The 19514-nt window shown below is 44.8% G+C and overlaps 1 protein-coding gene across 4 annotated transcripts in view; it reads right to left on the bottom strand.

Annotated features, from left to right (window-relative positions):
• elmod3 (ELMO/CED-12 domain containing 3) overlaps window positions 1–15229 on the bottom strand; it is a 43956-nt gene extending 28727 nt beyond the window's left edge. The window contains exons 1-3 of one of the 4 annotated variants that reach the window (XM_055662020.1): window positions 15159–15229; window positions 14611–14763; window positions 225–948 (exon numbers count right to left, since the gene is read on the bottom strand). In XM_055662020.1, the coding sequence (XP_055517995.1) occupies window positions 225–260 (36 nt within the window). In that variant the 5' untranslated portion in view covers window positions 261–948; window positions 14611–14763; window positions 15159–15229. Of the gene's footprint in view, window positions 1–224; window positions 949–14610; window positions 15102–15158 lie in introns of those variants that run through there. The other 3 variants (XM_055662023.1, XM_055662024.1, XM_055662022.1) reach the window with 3 other exon arrangements.
• Window positions 15230–19514: the final 4285 nt, after the last annotated feature.

The raw sequence follows: 19514 nt of genomic DNA, 5'->3' as shown, positions 1-19514 counted from the left end.
TTCAGAATACGTGAATTACGACTGTGAGATACACTGACAGTGGCAGACTACACCAGTACTTTGCAGGAACATAGTAGGAAACAGTAACTTTGTCCCCGTTTGCTTCCAGATCACCATTAAATATTAAAATGTAATTTTTCTCATTAATAGTCTACAACTGTTCACAGAGCTGGATGCAAGCCAGGTACTGTGTCTGTCCAATTCCCTCCCATTGATTCACATACCTTCTCCTTCGTCCTACAAAGCTGGTCCCCGTCCATTGTTTCCTGCAGGTTCCTATGGCAATGCCTTTTGCTTCTGCTCAGAGATGCCGAGTAGGCTGAAAGCAGGGATCTCTTAACTCTCTCAACAGAGAGCCTTGGTTCCAGGGTGGAAGTGTACCAGCACAGAACAAAACCAGAACTCTTCAACAACCGATGTTTGGATTGGTGCAGAAATTAACCTACACATCTTTATAGCCAAATGGTCTCGAGTCTCTCACACAAAAGCAGTCTGATTCTTTCTATATAATGTCGTGCCCTGTATTAATTCCTGTCCCCCTGTTCCCTCAGTGGTTGTACAGTTAAGGAAGGTGCAGCTGGAGTTCCTGTTGTATGTGCAGCAACGATAAGCACTGGCCAACTCGTATACAGCACAGGAAGCTGACAATGAATTTATTACAAAACCCAGTCATTTAATTTGATGTGTGCTGCACAAAGGGAAATATGTGTTGCTTTTTTGGTGAGAAAATATTATTCTTTGTAGGCCGTTCTCAAACCGCGAAATCTGTTTCAAACATTTGTTCAATGATGTTCAAAGCTTTGCTGCCTGTTGTCGTAGAGTTGTTACGATAGTGATCCCTTGGGTTCTTGCACTGAAGGATTGAGGAACTTCTCAGTATGCAAAGATTTTCTAGCAATTATTCATCCCTTCAAAGATCTTGTTTAAATTTGATTGAAGCAGAATCATCTGTGGAAGATAACAAATATAAACTAAAAGACAAGCTTAAGCATTCCTCTTTGATTAGAAACAAGGAACTGCAGATGCTGGCTTACAAAAAAAAGGACACAAAGTGCTGGATAAACTTAGCGGGTCAAGCAGCATCTCTGGAGAACATGGATAGGTGACATTTTGGGTCAGGTTCCTTCTTCGGACGCTGCTATGATTCAAGTCTGAAGGTCGCAACCAAAACGTCATGTATCCATGTACTCCAGAGATGCTGCCTGACCCTTTGAGCTACACCAGCACTATGTCTTATCCCTCTTTGTCCCTCTCCTTCTCCCTGGTTAAGGAAGGATTTATCCAAAAAGTTATTTTTATTCCCTATCTATTTGCTCCTTTCCATTCTTGTTTATCAAGGACCACCTTGGTGTACACAAGCACTATATACCAGTATCTCGCTTTACAAGTGACTACACATAGTGAGTGCCTGCAGGATATAGACCTCAGATCCTGTCCTCACAAAATCTATGCATCTGCAATCTCCCCAACCAGGGTTACTGGACAAGGCAGAAAACACACCTTGGGTCTTCTGGATACCTTTTAGAACATAGAGCACTACAGCCTACAAAGTCTGTGCCAAATATAATGCCAAGATAAACTAACATTATCTGCCTGCACATGATCCATATCCCTCTATTCTCTGCATATCCAAGTGTCAATCTAAAAGCCTCTTAAATGCCACTATCATATCAGCTTCCACCAGTCATCCAATATTATGAGCTGTGGAAAAAAAGGTGCCTTTGCATCTCGTTTAAATTTTGCCCCTCACCTTAAAAGCTAAAAGGAAAAGGTTCTGACTATCTACCCTATCTATTGCCTCATAGCAAAAGCCTCGGGAACTATCTATATTTTTCTAAAGCCAGCAGTAATGATGAAACGAGATTATTATTATTATTTTTTTTAAGCAGAAGTTCTCAATAGTGGGCGTGTGGGAATTCTTCACAGCTTTGGGGGAATAGTCAAGAGAAGGAAGATGAAGAGATGCAGTGGAAACTCTATTAGCACTATCTGAAATTTTCTTTCACACTCTTTGCTAATACATGCTCCAAAACAGAAAAAAAATTGAAAACACACACAAAATTGAAAGGGAAAATAAAGAGAAACAGGTGTGTACTTCCAAAAACAAAAATCCTTTTTCAATGTTGTCAGATCAGTATTTTGTTCTGATTGATCAAATTGCATTCAAACCCTGTTTATTCGCTGATAATCAGCATCTGTGGATATCATGAAACATATCAGAGTGGATATCATGAAACATGCATTAATGCCTTCACACAATAAACACCACAAAAGTCTCATTAAAATTTCACCATAGCGTGAATAATAGTCAGGAAGGTGGAAATAAATCCTTTGGTTTGCTTCAAACTAAAATTCTCATTACTAAACCAAGAACTGCTTTCACACGCACTGTTTGCCTCACTTACAGAGTGCAGAATGTACCCCGTATTGGATTCCATCTTCTTAAAGTCTAGACCAAATTTGTGGAGCCCATCAATTAGCCTATCAAAGACTCATATCCACACCCAGCCTCACGAGTGCACTAAAAAGTCTAACTTCTCAACTGCCATACAGTGCCCTCCAGAATGTTTGGGACAAAGACCCATCATTTACTTTTTGCCTCTGTACTCCACAATTTGAGATTTGTAATAGAAAAAAATCGCGTGTGGTTAAAGTGCACATTGTCAGATTTTATTAAAAGCTATTTTTATGCATTTTGGTTTCACCGTGTAGAAATTACAGTTGTGTTTATACACAGTCCCCCCCCATTTCTGGACAACATAATGTTTGGGACACATGGTATCACAGGTGTTTGTAATTGCTCAGGTGTGTTTAATTGCCTCCTTAATGCAGGAATAAGAGAGCTCTCAGCACCTAGTCTTTCCTCCAGTCTTTCCATCACCTTTGGAAACTTTTATTGCTGTTTATCAGCATGAGGACCAAAGTTGTGCAAATAAAAGTCAATTAAGTCATTATGAGACTGAGAAACAAGAATAAAACAGATAAAGACACCAGCCAAACCTTAGGCATTCCAAATTCAACTGTTTGGAACATTGTTAAGAAGAAAGAGAGCACTGGTGAGCTTACTAATCACAATGGGACTGGCAGGCCAAGGAAGACCTTCACAACTGATGACAGAAGAATTCTCTCTATAAAAAGAAAAATCCCCAAACAACTGTCCGACTGATCAGAAACATTCTTCAGGAGTCAGGTGTGGATTTGACAATGACCACTGTCCGCAGACTATATGGGTAGATAGTCAGAACCTTTTCCTTTTAGCTTTTAAGGTGAGGGGCAAAATGGATACTGCTGAAATGAAGACAAGCTTCTCCTATTAAATTGCTTAGCCAGCGAAACGCACTAATCTTTGCTTTCAGTAATAAAGCCAACAAACTGTTGATGTTCTCTTTCCAATAACATAAGCGAGATAACAAGCACAGCTTCATGGATGTCTCCTTTATAATATAAACATTGAGAGAGAATTCAAACTTTAAGATAATATGTGTCATAAGTAGAAAAAACGAAAATGATTTTTTATGCAGAAATATAACCTTCTGATATAACCTTATATGGCCAACCCTTCCTACCCACTTCATCTGGGGGTGTTGTGGCCTGGGCATGTATGGCTGCTGAAGGTACTGGCTCACTTATCTTCATTGATGATATTACTGCTGATGGTAGTAGCATAATGAATTCTGAAGTGTATAGACACATCCTATCAAATCAAGTTCAAACAAATGTCTCAAAACTCATTGGCCAGCAGTGAAGACCCCGCCAGTACGCATGTGTGTCAATCTTCAAAGCAGCGGTGTGAAATCACAGACAACAGTTATTGAACTGAACATAGTAAGATAAGAGAACCATACCAGTTGACCTTTATGATAGAGGGCTGGGAGCGGAGTGCATGTAATCCCTCAACGTTACTCCTCATAAAATAAAGATCAAACTTCAAACTGGTAAGTTCTCGTTTAATCTTACTATTTTACTTCAGTCACGTGAGTGACTACGTGAAGATTTTAAAGCTCTGTGATTTCATGCCGTGGAAAACGAGTCCGGGCGTCATACACTGCATCAGTTGGCCAATGATGAGTGAACATTAATATTGCATTCAGACATGACATTGATATAGACATGTTGATGCTATTAATGAACAATAGTGCAATAGTAACCTCCCTCAACCGGGAGGAAACATACCTAACATAGAGTTGGCAAATACCCCCAATCTGGCAGTGAGTATGATCTGAATATTTGGACAGATCAATAGTTTGACCATCCTGCAGCCGCTAGGATGTGGTCCATAACCCTGCTGCTGAGGTATAGAGGTCCTGGCGGAGTGAGACTCAAAATGTCAATGTTCACTCCAGTATATGCCAGACCCATTTAATCCTCTGGAGAAGGTTTGTAGTGATTCCTTCTAACGAGGTTTATGTAACTAACAATATAGCTAGTCAGTCTATAAGACTCTTAAGGACCTTGACATACTGGTGTAGATGTGTGATTACACACAACCCAAGGTCCATGGGATATGCAACATCTAGTTTGGTCTTATGTCCCTCTCTACTCTGCTTGACTAATCATGAACAAAACATGTTTATTATAGCCCACAGATATGATCATCCTATCTAGGGCAGCAATGACTGGACCCGTAGCGCTGTACTCAGCACCATAGCATAACCACTAGTAAGTGAGTTTGACCAAGGACAGGGATGTTGCTGGTGCCCATCGGCGAAGTGACGTAGCACAATGTTAACAACCCATATCTCTGCATCCCTAGACCTGGGAGGTTTGAAGTTGATGATACCCTTCGTAATCTAGATGTCAGAGGGTGAGACCCGATAGAGTGGTTTATGTTCACCGCAGCCAAATGATGAGGAGGTACTTCAGGCGGAGTAAATGGAATATTAACTTAATGTTATAATCCCATAAGACTGAATTTCAAGATGTCAGTCATCCGTGCCGAGTTAAATGTAAAGAAGCATAAACAATACTTCCCATCTCCTATGAGGAATGCTGCTATTTGATGCTATTCCTGCAATCTGCAGTGAGCACTCCCAATGCTTTAGGTTTGGCAACCCGAGCCGCAGGAACGGTCTCTCAGAGTCTGTAAGTCAAAGGGTAAATATTCAAGCCAGTGTAAATATTACCAACTTGTATCCCTGACAGGAGACATCATGATGTGGCTCCCTACCTTCACACCGCCGGATGGGGAACTTCCAGGAGTTGCCTCAATCAGCTTCATCCTTCCACAACTGGATGGGACATGTGCAACCCGACCGAGGAGCTGCCTCAACCATGTGTGCATGATTTTGCACTTCTGCTCCTGGGAGGTAGAGGAGCTCGAGTACGGGGTTGGCGCATCTTCCAGGAAGGCCGTTCTGGGCTGTGGCCTAAAAAGACCTTTGTCCTGGTTGTACGGCCTTCAAGCTTTCATCAGCTTCAGTGTATCGTGGTTTGCTGGTGGGTGCGTAGGGGTGCTGCTGCTGGAGATGTGAGGTCTTGCGTGATGATGTGGCCTTCATGAGACCAACGGCCCTTGTCGAGCTTCGTGACTTGGTTCATCAGGTTGCCCAAATGGCAGTATCCCCCTGATAGCTGTTCACCACAGGGACACTGAGCGAAATACAGTTCCATGGTGCTGGGTATTTGGTAGTTGTTATTCACAGCCTTCTTCCTACTGCTGGTTGTGTTGTTCCTGCACCCCGAGCACACTTGTGGTATCTTCACCCTGTCTTCAGAGTCAGCCCAGAAGTGACTCCTAATGCTCCCCTCTGTCGAGGGAGATGCATTATGCAGCCCTCGATAAGGTGCTGCCTTGGACGTCCTAGGACCCCATGGTGACTAGATACTCCATATACCGCATGTCACATTGGAGCATCAGCTCCATCAACCGCTCCATGCGGGATATGCGATCATAGTCACTCCCGCCGGCGGTGAGTCTTCGCAGCCCGACTCGTCCGAGTCTTCGGGCCTGTCCGACTTCTGCTTGGCCTTCCCGCCAGTCTGTGCCGTTGATTCCGACTGTGCAGGTACCAGGTCGGAGACTGCTGATCAATAGCGATCCAGGTGCAGCCTACCGCTGCTGACTGCCCGCAATTCCGCGGTCCTCCTCAGTCAGTCTGGATGCGGTCCATTCCTGTAACATTCTCATAAAATAGCACAAAACAACCTTTGAGTTAGGATTTTACCTGCATGTCCTGTTTTAAACCTTCTGCTGCAGGGGCAACGCTCCTCCCGAGCCTGGTCTCCTGGTCTTAGTTGTTGCAGCTGGGGTTCCCTCTGTGGTCCTTGTAGAAAGGTTTCCATGTCGGGTATTTCTCCCCCGAGCTTACCTCCGCGGTCCCTTTAGCAGGGCTTCTCCACGATGTTCTCCACGGGGTGCCCCCCCCCCCAGAGCTGGGTATCCCCACAGCAACTGCAGCCGGGATATCCCCGCAGTCCCTATAAAAGGGATAGCCGCGATTTTGCAATGTCGGGGGGGTGGGATCTGCTCTGGGTGCCACCAGCACCAATATGAAGCCGCTGATTTCCTGCCAGCAGCTCGGAAGGCGCATCCACCGCCGCCGAGCGGGTTCTCCACCTATATGAAGCCGCTGGCTCCACCACCAGCGGCTCGAAGGCGAATCCACCTCCGCTCGCTATCCGCATTCGGCGGTCTCCGACTTGGTCCGTGGGCAGGCATCCCCGTGACCGGGGTTCCTTGGAAGTTCGTGACTGGGGTTCCCCCTAGTCCCGGCTTTGCCCAAGGACTTTTAGCTGGACCTCTAGTGGAGGTTCCTGCAAGAAGATGAAAAACCTGAAAAAGTTTTTTAAAAACTTACCTCAGGTCTGTTGCTGGCAGGAGAATCACGTCCATCCTGCCAGTCGTCAGGCAATGCGATAGACGATATGACACGCATGCGTACTGGCGGGGTCCTCACATAGTCAGCACGTGACTCCGAAGTAAAATAGTTTTTCAAAGCTAAAAAAGGGTCAATTCTTGAGTGGCCAAGTCAATCACCCGATCTGAACCCAATTGTGCATGCCTTTTATATGCACAAGAGAAAACTGAAGGGGACTAGCCCCCCAAACAAGCAGTAGCTAAAGATGGCTGCAATACAGGCCTGGCAGAGCATCACCAGAGAAGACACACAGCAACTGGTGATGTCCATGAATCGCAGACTTCAAGCAGCCATTGCATACAAAGGATACGCAACAAAATACTAAACATGACTACTTTCATTTACATTTCATTGTTGCGTCCCAAACATTATGGTGCCCTGAAATGGGGGGAGTATGTATAAACACTACTGTAATTTCTACATGGTGAAACTAAAATGTATAAAAATGACCTTTATTAAAATCTGACAATGTGCACTTTAACCACGTGTATTTTTTTCTATTACAAATCTCAAATTGTGGAGTACAGAGGCAAATAAATAAATGATGGATCTTTGTCCCAACCATTATGAAGGGCTCTGTACATACTACACTCAATGACGAAGATAAAATGCAGAAAAAATATTAAAGTAATATTATAAAAATGCACAGCACAGATATGGGCCCTATAGGCCCAACTAGCCCATGCCGAATGTGATGCCTATCTAGATGATCCATCTGGCTGCAGTAAATCTCTATCCCTCTATTTCTTTTCTATCCAAGTGCCGAGGTGAGAGGGGGCCCTCCCAGACAGATCCTTATAACAATGCACGCTGCCATCGGGACGACTGTTATGGAGAGGAGACAGTTGCCCACCTCTTCGTAGATTACAAGTGGATTGCAAAGAGGGTCTGGAGAAGGATGCAAAGATCCTTGGCATGATTCATTCCGAATATCTCCAAAACAAAAGACGCTCTGATTTATAGGCTATCCCGAGGGACACACTCAGACACAGAATCAAGTCCTGCTGAAAGACAATAACCTCAGTCAAAGATGCATTTTGATCTGCCCAAAACATTTTGGCCTCCCAGCACAGTGAGATGCCATCAGGGAATGTTGCCAACTGGCCCTTTCAAGACTGCAGGGGTACCTGCTGAGGGACACACTGAAGCTTTGTGAAATGCACTCCAAATCTCTGTGGGGGAGGACCACAGTTTAGGGTCCTTCCCGATCCATTTCCCAGTCCAATGCTGGACATTGATGGGCAGAGTCTTGGGGGACACCCCTCAAACAAGAAAAGGAATATCAGCACAGGGGACCACATGAGTGGCAAAAGATTTGTTTATGATGGGCAAACACCACTGAGTATGACACTATTGAATGTATAGAGAATGAATGGAGTTTTTTTTGCAGTGTTAGTTTTGTACATATTCTTTATTCTGAATAAAGTTTATTTTTGAAAATTAAAACAAAGTCTTTTAAGCATTGGAAATGTACCAATCTCCACCTTGCACACCAATCTGTGCACAAAAGGCTTACCTCTCAGATCTCTAAATTTCTCCGCTCTCACCTTAAACTCGAGTCCTCCAGTTCAAGTCCCCAGAAACATAATAAAGCAGAGTGACTATTGTACAGTGCATTGTACAGCACAGCTCAGTGATGTGGTACAGCAAGTACAGCCAGTATCTCACAGTTCCAACAACCTAGGATCATTCATAACCTCGGGTGTTTTCTGTGTGGAGTCTGCATGGGGTTCCTCTGGGTGTCTCGGAGTCTTTCCACATCTTACAGGCTTCACAGAAGGTCAATTAGCTACTGTAAATTGCAACTTGTTCGTGGGGGAATTGGTGGCGGAGAGGATAGTTAATAAGTAATGAGAGAGCAGGAGACAGCAAGAAATGGGGGGGTAATTGATCGGTTTGCTCGAAGAGGCAGACAGCACTGGCTAACTGGGCAGAATGACTTGTCAAAAAAAAGTGGCTTCAGACTGGAATGTTAATGCACAATGTTCGACTGCTCATAACATACAGAAACAGCCCCTTGGGAATGTAGACATTTCTGAAAAATAAGATTACTTCCTTCTTGCTGATAATCATAATCCCAAATTCATAACGTCTTTATTACTAAGTCTGATCTTGACCACTTCCTGTTGTTCCGTATATTAATTTTAGAAAGAAACGCTGCCACTTACGGCTTTGAATTTTGTGCATCTTACTCAGAGTCCCCCTCCGCTGAGTAGGACAAGAGGATTTTTCCCATCGATGAAAAATAAAAGTTATTAGTGTTTTAAAAATGTTGAGATTCTCTCTCCTGAAGGTCACGCCCCATCCGGAGGGACTATAAAACCCGGAAGCATTAAGTGCCTCAGTCAGTCTCTGCAAGATGGGGGAAGCGAGAGGGTCACGTCTCTCAGTCTGAGCTGTGAATAACACTGAACACATGTCTACTAAAAAGTGAGTGGTTTTACTGACCTGTCAGTGACCTTAATGTGGTTTGAAAATATAGTTTGGAAATGCTAAAGCTGTGTTGCCTTCGGTTTAGAAATGCTAAAGCTGTGTTGCTTTTGGTTTGGAAATGCTAAAGCTGTGTTGCCTTCGGTTTAGAAATGCTAAAGCTGTGTTGCTTTTGGTTTGGAAATGCTAAAGCTGTGTTGCCTTTGGTTTGTAAATGCTAAAGCTGTGTTGCCTAATTAAAGTTGTCTTGCCTAGTTAAAGTTGCCTTGCCTTCTATATAATTAAAAGTCTAATCTTGACAACTTCCCGTTTGTGCTTTATATTGATTTTAGAAAAAACGCTATCACGTACAGCTATGATTTTTAGCCATCTTACTCAGAGTCCCCCTCGGCTCATCAGGTGCCGAGGATTTTTCCCATCGATGAAAAATAAAAGTTATTAGTGTTTAAAAAATGTTATCTCTCCTGACAATCATGCCATGAAGGCCACGCCCTTTCTGGTGGGAGGGACTATAAAACCCAGAAGTGTGGGCGTGGCTCAGTCTCTGCAAGATGGAGGAGGGAGACTCACTTTTTTTAGTGGCCTTGCACCCTGCTTGAAATGGTATGAAACTGCACTTGAATTTGGTGGCCTTGCACTTTGCTTGAAGTGGTAAGAAACTGCACTTGAATTTGGTGGCCTTGCACCCTGCTTGAAATGGAATTTCAAGGAACAGCGATGAATCAACTGCCAGCCAGCCGTGATTGAGTGAGCTGCCAGCACAACAGGCATGAGTGACTGAGCCGCCAGCCCAAGAATCCATTCGGCCCACAATGTCCATACTAGCCCTCTGGAAACCAGTCCCTTCAGCCCAGAACACCCATACTAGCGCTCCAGAAAGCACCCCCCCCCCCCCTCACACTGTCCACAAATATTGGAATTGGTGTAAAAATTGAATATTGCGTTGGGGGACCAGCCCACCCGTGTGACGCTGGGACCCAACAGGTCCCACTTAATCTAGTTTAGAATACAATTATAAATTGCTAAATCTTTAGTCTTTACTTTTAGTAGTGAAATATGATGGATTTATCTTGTGGGTTTAAGATTACTCCTGATCTCAAACAGATTTCCACCCCAACGCACAGATGTTTGGAATTATATTTCCTCAAATTGGAGAATTTCAGATCTGAGCCCAGCTGGCAGGTGGCAAAGCGAGAAAGAGGAGGGTGTCAATAAACACTAGATAATAGACAATAGGTGCAGGAGTAGACCTTCGAGCCAGCCATTCAATGAGATCATGGCTCATCATCCCCAGTCAGTACCCCATTCCTGCCTACTCCCCATATCCCCTATCTTTGAGCCCTATCTAGCTCTCTCTTGAAAGTATCCAGAGAACTGGCCTCCACCACCCTTTGAGGCAGAGAATTCCACAGACTCAAAACTCTCTGTGAAAAAGTGTTTCCTCATCTCCGTTCTAAATGGCTTACCCTTTATTCTTAAACCATAGCCTCTGGTTCTGGACTGCCCCAACATCGGGAACATGCTTCCTGCCTCCAACGTGTCCAAACCCTTAATAATCTTATATGTTTCAATAAGATTTCCTCTCATCCTTCTAAACTCCCCCTATGACAGTCCAGCCATCCCGGGAATTAACCTTGTAAACCTAAGCTGCACTCCCTCAATAGCAAGTATGTCCTTCCTCAAAGAAGGGGACCAAAGCCGCTCACAATACTCCAGGTGTGGTATCACTAGGGCCCTGTACAACTGCAGAGGACTTCTTTGCTCCTATACTTAACTGCTCTTGTTGTGAAGGCCAACATACCATTCACTTTCTTCACTGCTTGCTGTACCTGCATGTTTACTTTCATTGACTGATGAACAAGGACCCCCAGATCCCATTGTACTTCCCCTTTTCCCAAATTGACACCATTTAGATAATAATCTGCCTTACTATTTTTGCTACCAAAGTGGATAACTTCACATTTGGTGGAACGTGTTTCCAGCTTCAGGTTCCTGGGGGTCAACATCTCCAATGACCTCTCTTGGACCCACAATACCTCAACTCTGGTCAAGAAGGCTCACCAGCGTCTCTTCTTCCTGATGAGACTGAAGAAGGTCCATCTGTCTCCTCAGATTCTGGTGAACTTCTACCGCTGCACGATCGAGAGCATCCTTACCAACTGTATCACAGTATGGTATGCAACTGCTCTGTCTCCGACCGGAAGGCACTGCAGAGGGTGGTGAAAATTGCCCAACGCATCACCGTTTCCTCGCTCCCCTCCATTGAGTCTGTCCAAAGCAAGCTTTGTCTGCGAAGGGCGCTCAGCATCGCCAAGGACTGCTCTCACCCCAACCATGGACTGTTTACCCTCCTACCATCAGGGAGGCGCTACAGGTCTTTCCGTTGCCGGACCAGCAGCTCCAGGAACAGCTTCTTCCCTGCGTCTGTCACACTACTCAACAATGTACCTCGGTGACTGCCAATCACCCCCACCCCCCCCCCCGGACACTCCTCCCACAGGAAAAACACTATGACTGTATGCATGTAAATAGATTTATTTATTGAAATCATATTCTATGTCGCTCTTCCAGGGAGATGCTAACTGCATTTCGTTGTCTCTGTACTGTACACTGACAATGACAATTAAAGTTGAATCTGAATCTGAATCTGATTTATCCACATTAAACTGCATCTGCCATGTATCTGCCCACTCACCCAACCTGTCCAAGTCGCCCTGCATTCTCATAGCATTTTCCTCACAGTTCACACTGCCACCCAGCTTTGTGTCAGGTGCAAATTTGCTAATGTTACTTTAAATCCCTTCACCTAAATCATTTATGTATATTGTAAATAGCTGCGGTCCCAGCACCGAGCCTTGCAGTACCGCACTAGTCACTGGTTGTGGAATCATGTTTGTATGTAGAGGCTAAGGAAATGTCTTTAAATCTCATTCAGGAAACATTGTGAGGCAGAATTTTTGGAAGTACAGTATAAGAACATAATCCATCTTTCCAAAGCAAACAATAAACTGCTGGAAGAACTCAGGGAGTCAGGAGGCATCTGTGGAGGCAAAGGGACATCAATGTTTCTGTTCCAAGACCCCGCTGCTTGACCTGACAAGTTCATCCTGCAGTTAAATTTTTGCTCCAGATTCCAGTGTCTGCAATCTCCTGTGCATCTCTTTTCTCATAATTCCAAAACCTTAGCACAATATCAATATAATTTCAAAATAATTAATGTTATGATTTCTCTTGCTAACCTCGTGAATTATATTGATTTGATGCTTTTCTTCAATTGCATCATTATTTGTCTTCTCCCTGTTCTTCATTTACAGTCAATATTGCTCTTCATGACCACTGTTGACTTGGCAATGCCGTACTGATGGCATTATCACTGTCACCCACTTCCTATTGGATACACAGTCTACGCTCCCCGTCGGCTTGCAACCTTGTCGTGGGCGGGGAGCTTGTGTGTCTCAGTGACCCCTAGAGCTATGCCAGCGGGAGATTCGTCTCCTGTTAGGGTCTCCCATGCTGGACAGGTCAAAGGGTAGAGGCGAGACGAAGAGCGATCCACTGGTCCTCCAGGTTGGAGGGTTGAGCACAGGGCTAACAACCCTGTCTCGTAAAACAAATATGTTACGGAAACAGCAACTGAAGGAATCAACACTACTGGGCGTGATGGACTTCCAGGGCTATCGACAGATGCTAGGATGAATGTCAATGGTGAAAGCCGAAAGGAAGATACTGAGAAGAGAACCAGACAGCATCCCAACAATAGCCCTGCACTGGACACCGGAAGGGAAAAGGGAAAGAGGGAGACCCAAAACCACCTGGCGTCGAACTGTAGAGGAGGATATGAAAAGAATGGACCTGACCTGGGGTAGTGTCTAGAAGCTAGCCCACAACAGATAGGAGTGGAGAAACGTTGTTGCTGCCCTACTTGCCAGGAGGCATAATAGGCAGTTATTAAATAAGTAAGTACACAGTCCACGGTGTAATTCGTTCTCTTACCCAGTTCATGTGTCCAAACGATACACTGAAAATTACAAAACACCAGACAAATCACAGAGAAAAGACAAGTGGGGACATTTTGTAGCATTGAGTACAAGAGTCAGGAGGGCATGTTGCAGCATTATAAGACTTTGGTTTGGTTGCCACATTTGGGATATTGCATGCAGTTCTGGTCGCCCCATTACAAAGAGAATGTGAAGATGCCCAGAATGCTACCTGGATTAGACAGTATTAACTAAACAAAGGGGTTGGACAAATTTGGGATTGTTTTCTCTGGAGGATTGGAGGTTGAGAGGAGATCTGATACAAGAATACCAGATTATGAGAGGCATTGGCAGGGTTGACAGAAATATTCTCCCAGGGTAGAAATATCAAAGACTAGAGGTCAGAGCTTTAAGGTGAGAGGGACAAAGTTTAAAGGAGATGTGCATGGCAGGTATTTTTACATAGCGGGTGGTGGATGCCTGAAACGCACTGCCAGGATTGGTGGTGAAGAAAGAAGATTGGTGGTGATCGTGGCATTTAAGAGTCTTTTAGATAGGCACATGGGTGTGTAGTGAATGGAGGGAATAAAGATCACATGCAAACAGTGGAGATTAACTTAATCTGACACCATGTTCTGTACGGACATTGTACAGAGACGAAGAGACTATGCTGTATTCTATCTTCTATGATGCAAATTCTAATGGGCAATACTTACCAAAATTGGTTATTGCCCAATGAGACCGAACACTTTGCTTAGTTTCTCCATGGTGCTCTTGAAAATGTTCAACAATTTATATCAGTAATAAAGTGTCGGACAAAAACCGATCTGAGAAAATAGAACAATTCTGCCTATATCGGGGGTTGCCAACCTTTCTCATTCTGTGTATCCCTGGCAACTTTAATAGCACATAACAATGTTATTTCTGAACTGATGATGAACAGATACCGATATACCAGAACCAAACACAGTCAGTCAATGAAAAAAAATATGTACAAATCCAGAATCAATAAATTTACCCCCTGGGTTGGCAAAAATTAACACCTTGGGAGTACATTTACCCCAGGTTGGGAACCCTTGGTCTATATGGTAACAGAGTTCAAGTGACTAACTCAGCACCATCCAAGTACTGTTAAAGGGTTTGGGCACATGGAAAGTTAACAATAATACATTAAAATGGAAGTTGACAAAGCATTAACAGATATTAATGTAGGAACACCTCTCCCATCATTAATATTTCCATTTGAGACCCTGGTATCATGTCAAAGGAGACTCAAGGCACTTGCTCTCGTTACTGCCAATAACCAAATGAACACAATTTCTTATTTTTTGTGATAGGTTTCTCACCTGGTTCATCCCATCGCTAACGTTACTGGTCTAGCAGGTGCCTCCTTTCACCGGGGCTTTTTTAATGGGCAAGCTTTAACGCCTTGTTGCAGCATGGATTCCACCAGCGATGGCCACTCTCCACTCTTGGCCGCTCCTCAGGGTGAAAAGTGGCTGCAGGGAGGGTTTCAAAAATGAAGGAAGAAAAAGAAGGAAAAATGAGAGAATGAAAGAAAGAGAGAGAGGTGAAGAGCTGGTGAAGCTGCAAGTCTAAAACATTGACCCAGATTCATCATGGAGCCGTGGGAAACGGCAACACACAACACGGTGACATTCAGCACAAGCAACTCAACATCAATTGCCCCCTCTGTATATTATTTGGTGATTTATTTATATTTTTACTGAATACCCTGTCAGGTTAACCCTGACATGCCCAGATTGGATAAAGGTCGGTGTAATCGTTGCCTTTCAGCCACATTTACTTCATAAACCCTTATAAAAGGTGGTGGTGGGGGGTTGACATGTACTGTGTTTAATTGTGGGGGTATTTTTGTCGACGTTTGCTTTACCTCCGCTCACTCTCCCGCTCCAATCTCAGCCGCTATTTAACTGCCAACCGCCGGGTGCGCGTGCGCCCCCCCCCCCCCCCCCCTCCGCGCCCGCGGGCGGCCGGATGTTGTAGTTCTAACCGCCCACGTCCCGCAAGAGGCGGGTTGGCAGGAGGACTACATTTCCCAGGAGGCGGCGCGGCGCATCAGCCGCGTCTCCACGGAGTCTGCCCCCAGCAACAGCGCTCGGAGACTTCAACAGGACGGCGCAGGGGACAATAAGTCAATAAGTACGGCAACGCAACGCGAAACTCAAAACAAATCCAACCTACTGTGTAGGAAGGAACTGCAGATGCTGGTTTAAACCGAAGATAGACACACAATGCTGGAATAACTCTCTGGAGAGAAGGAGTGGGTGACGTTTCGGGTAGAGACCTTTCTTCAGACTTCAAATACTGTACCACCATTGTCAAGAGTCATGAGTGTTTTAACGTCATATGTCCAAGATAGAACAATGACATTCTTACTTGTAGCAGCGCAACATATATGTAATCATAGTACTATGTAAACAATATAATAAACGAGAATTTAAAAGTTCAGCTTATACAAAATGCAAAATTGTGTCTATCTTCAGTGTAAACCAGCATCTGCAGTTCCTTCAGGGCCCTAGTGAGACCACACCTGGAGTATCGTGTGCAGTTCCCCCAAATTTGAGGAAGGGCATTCTTGCTACTGAGGGAGTGCTGCTTAGGTTCACAAGGTTAATTCCCGGGATGGCGGGACTGTCATATGCTGAGAGAATGGAGCGGCTGGGCTTGTATACTCTGGAATTTAGAAGGATGAGAGGGTATCTTATTGAAACATGTAAGATTATTCAGGGTTTGGATACGCTAGAGGCAGGAAACATGTTCCTGATGTTGGGGGAGTCCTGAACCAGGGGCCACAGTTTAAGAATAAAGGGTAAGCCATTTAGAACGGAGATGAGGAGACACCTTTTCACACAGAGAGTTGTGAGTCTGTGGAATTCTCTGCCTCAGAGGGCAGTGGAGGCCGGTTCCCTGGATACTTTCAAGAGAGAGCTAGATAGGGCTCTTAAAGATAGCGGAGTCAGGGGATATGGGGAGAAGGCAGGAACGGGGTACTGATTGGGGATGATAAGCCATGATAACATTGAATGGTGGTGCTGGCTCGAATGGCCTACTCCTGCACCTATTGTCTTTTGTCCATTGGAGAAGGGAGAAGAGCATACAGAGGAGAAAAGAGCAGAGTGACAGGGGTGGTGGGAGATGGTGTGAGAAATGTGTGCATATTTGATGAGAAATGGGTGTAGTGAACTAAAACTTCCATCCCTGGTACTGCTTTAAAGTTTGGATCCGTTGGAAACTGGTCATCTTTAGCAGATGGACGCACCTTGAAGTGTGGTGGAAGGGCCAAGTTTCAAGCTGCAGTCTGTGAGTCACCTAGCATTCCACCAGTGGCTTGTGCTGTCCAGGCCTGGCAACACGGGCAAGGTTGGTGGTGGGCCCGGAATGTAGGATGTAGTCAGAGAGAGTGAAGACAAGGACTCGCGAGGGGCAGAGAGGGTTAGGAGAAGCATCAAAAATAGGTGCAGGAGGAGGCCATTCGGCCCTTCGAGCCAGCACTGCCAATAGCTGATCATCCAAAAGCAGTATCCGTTTCCTGCTTTTTCCCAAAGAGCGAAATCTAACTCTCTCTTGAAAGAAGAGCAGCACAGTGGCGCAGCGGTAGAGCTCTGCCTTACAGCGCCAGAGATCCGGGTTCGATCCCGAATATGTGTGCTGTCAACAGGTACGTTCACCCTGTGGGTTTTCTCCGAGATCTTCGGTTTCCTCACACACTACAAAGGCATGCAGGATTGTAGGTTAACTGGCTTGGTGTAAATGTAAATTGTCCCTAGTGTGTGTAGGATAGTGTTCGTGTGCGGGGGTTGCTGGTCGGCACGGACCCGGTGGGCCAAAGGACTTGTCTCCGCGCGGTATCGATAAAATAAACTAAATAAGCAGACCTGTTTCCTTCCAGTTACCCTGGGTTGCAAAGCTCAGTCCCTGATTTAATAGCCTCCCAATGCCATGCACATTTTCAATGTGGATAGAAAGAAAGGCCAGTGGAAACCATTGACTGTGGGGTCTGTGGTACGATTTCTCACACTTTTAGGGCGACACAGCAGCGCAGCTGGTAGAGTCATTGCCTCACAGCGCCGGAGACCCCGGTCAATCCCGACCTCGGTTGCTGTCTGTGCGGAGTTTGCACCTTCTCCCTGTGATCACCTGGGTTTCCTCCGGGTGCTTCGTCCCAAAGACGTACTGGCTTGTAGGATAATTGCCTCTGTAAAATTACCCCCAGTGTGTAGGCAGTGGATGAGAAAGTGGGATATCATGAAACTAGTGCGAACGGCTGATCAATGGGCGGCGTGGACTTAGTGGGCCGAAGGGCCTGTTTCCATGCTGCATCTCGAAACTAAAAATGGCACTACCACTTCATTACTTTGAAAATCCCACGTGGGGTCTCCATCCTGTGATTTGTGGAAGTTGTACTTGGTGTTCCACAGTCGACAAAACTTGCATAACCTTAAATAATCATTCATATCACTCTTACAACAATGATAATAATCCAATAGAATTTATATTACTGTACTTGGGAAAACCTCCTGCACAAAACTCCCAAGTGTGACTTAAAGCCATGTGCATTGGCTGAGAGTGAGGTGAATTACAGATGGTTCTCACAATCCGTCTGCCTTATGTTACGTTCAATGTGACAGCCCTTTCTTGGCTGGATTTCATAATCATTAAAAAACAAGTTTTCACAACTGACTTTTAGTCACTTCAGTGCTTGGAAGTTGAAAAAGTAATTTCCAAGTTACTTTTTCAAAATTAACTGCATGTTTAGGTTGTTTAGCAATTAAATGGAATATAAATATATATTTTAATTTAATTAATTTTCCATCTATGCTAATAACTGGATTATGGATAATTGAAGAAAGGTTTTCCTTTACGTTCCACTTCACATTTGGACTTTTTCCACGTTACGTCCCATAGCCAGTGGCGATCAAGGGAAAGATTAATGTGACCTGAATTCAGATTCCACTGTTATTGATGGAAAGGAATCTCTCATCGTTAAAATGTGTCATCCATCGCAGGCTCTTGCAAACTGTTGGAAGAGGTCGGAACTCAAAGTCAAGCAACGCTGATGAGATTAATGTCAAGAAAAAGCGCAGATGCTGGAAATCTGAGAGAAAAACAGAAAGTGAGGGAAACACTCAGCATAAATTCATAACTGATAGGAAGAATTAGGCCATTCGGCCCATCAAGTCTATTCTGCCATTTAATCATGGCTGATCTATCTTTCCCACTCAACCCCATTCTCCTGCCTTCACCCCATAACCCATGATACTTGTACTAATCAAGAATCTGTCAATCTCCGCCTTAAAAATATTAATTTACTTGGCCTCCACAGCCATCTGTGGCAATTAATTCCACCGATTAGCACCCTCTGACTAAAGAAACATCCTCCCCATCCACTCTATCCATCCTCTGCACACACAGCAGTCTAATAGACAAAGTGCTGTGTAACAGCGGGTCAGGCAGCATCTCTGGGAATGTCTCATTATCCGGTAGGCGGCGCGGCTCTGGCCAGCAGCGGCCTCTGCACCGCCTGTCCGCGTTTTTATTCACTGTTTGTTATCATGGCTGGGGGTGGGGTGGGATCATCCACAATCACTGAGACCCGACCCCTCGTTCTCAGTCGTCGTTCTAAGGAGACCGGGGACTCAGGTCCTTTTGCCGTCGCGGATTCCGGAGCGGTGAGCCCTGCTGACCTGTTGCTGCTGTCCTAGCTGTCTCTGTTGCTGCTGTTGCTAGCTGGAAACTCCAACGACAGGTCTCTCCCTGGATCGGGGCTTCTGCGGCGGCGACTTTTTTTCCTGGACTATTCTGCCGCGGACACGCACAGCAGTGTGGCTTTAGACAATCGCCATCGAATGACTTTGACAGAGAGTGCAGTGAGAAATTTTTTATCACAGTTATGATGGATGACTCAAAGTGTCTGGGGTCTAGTGTGTATTGTACAGCGGGTTTGGACCTCCAGGGGTCAAATGCAAATAAATTGACTCTGGACTCTGTCTCTTGACTCTTCCATAAATCTGCTTTTTAATATTTTTATTTGCTTATCATCGTAGAATATACACGTGTTTGTAGGAACTTTTAGCATCCGATCAATAAAAAAGACCCAAAAAACTGCCGATGCTGGAATTTGAGCAAAACACAAAGTGCTTGAACAACTCAGCAGGTCATGCAGCATCTGTAGAGGCAAGTCAAGAGTCAAGAATGTTTAGTTGTCATATGTACCAAAAACAGAACA

The sequence above is a fragment of the Leucoraja erinacea genome, chromosome 35 (assembly GCF_028641065.1).
Source record: "Leucoraja erinacea ecotype New England chromosome 35, Leri_hhj_1, whole genome shotgun sequence".
NCBI classification, from domain to species: Eukaryota; Metazoa; Chordata; class Chondrichthyes; order Rajiformes; family Rajidae; genus Leucoraja; species Leucoraja erinaceus.
Note: the sequence above shows the minus strand (reverse complement) of the source record. Positions and strands in the feature narration are given on the sequence as shown.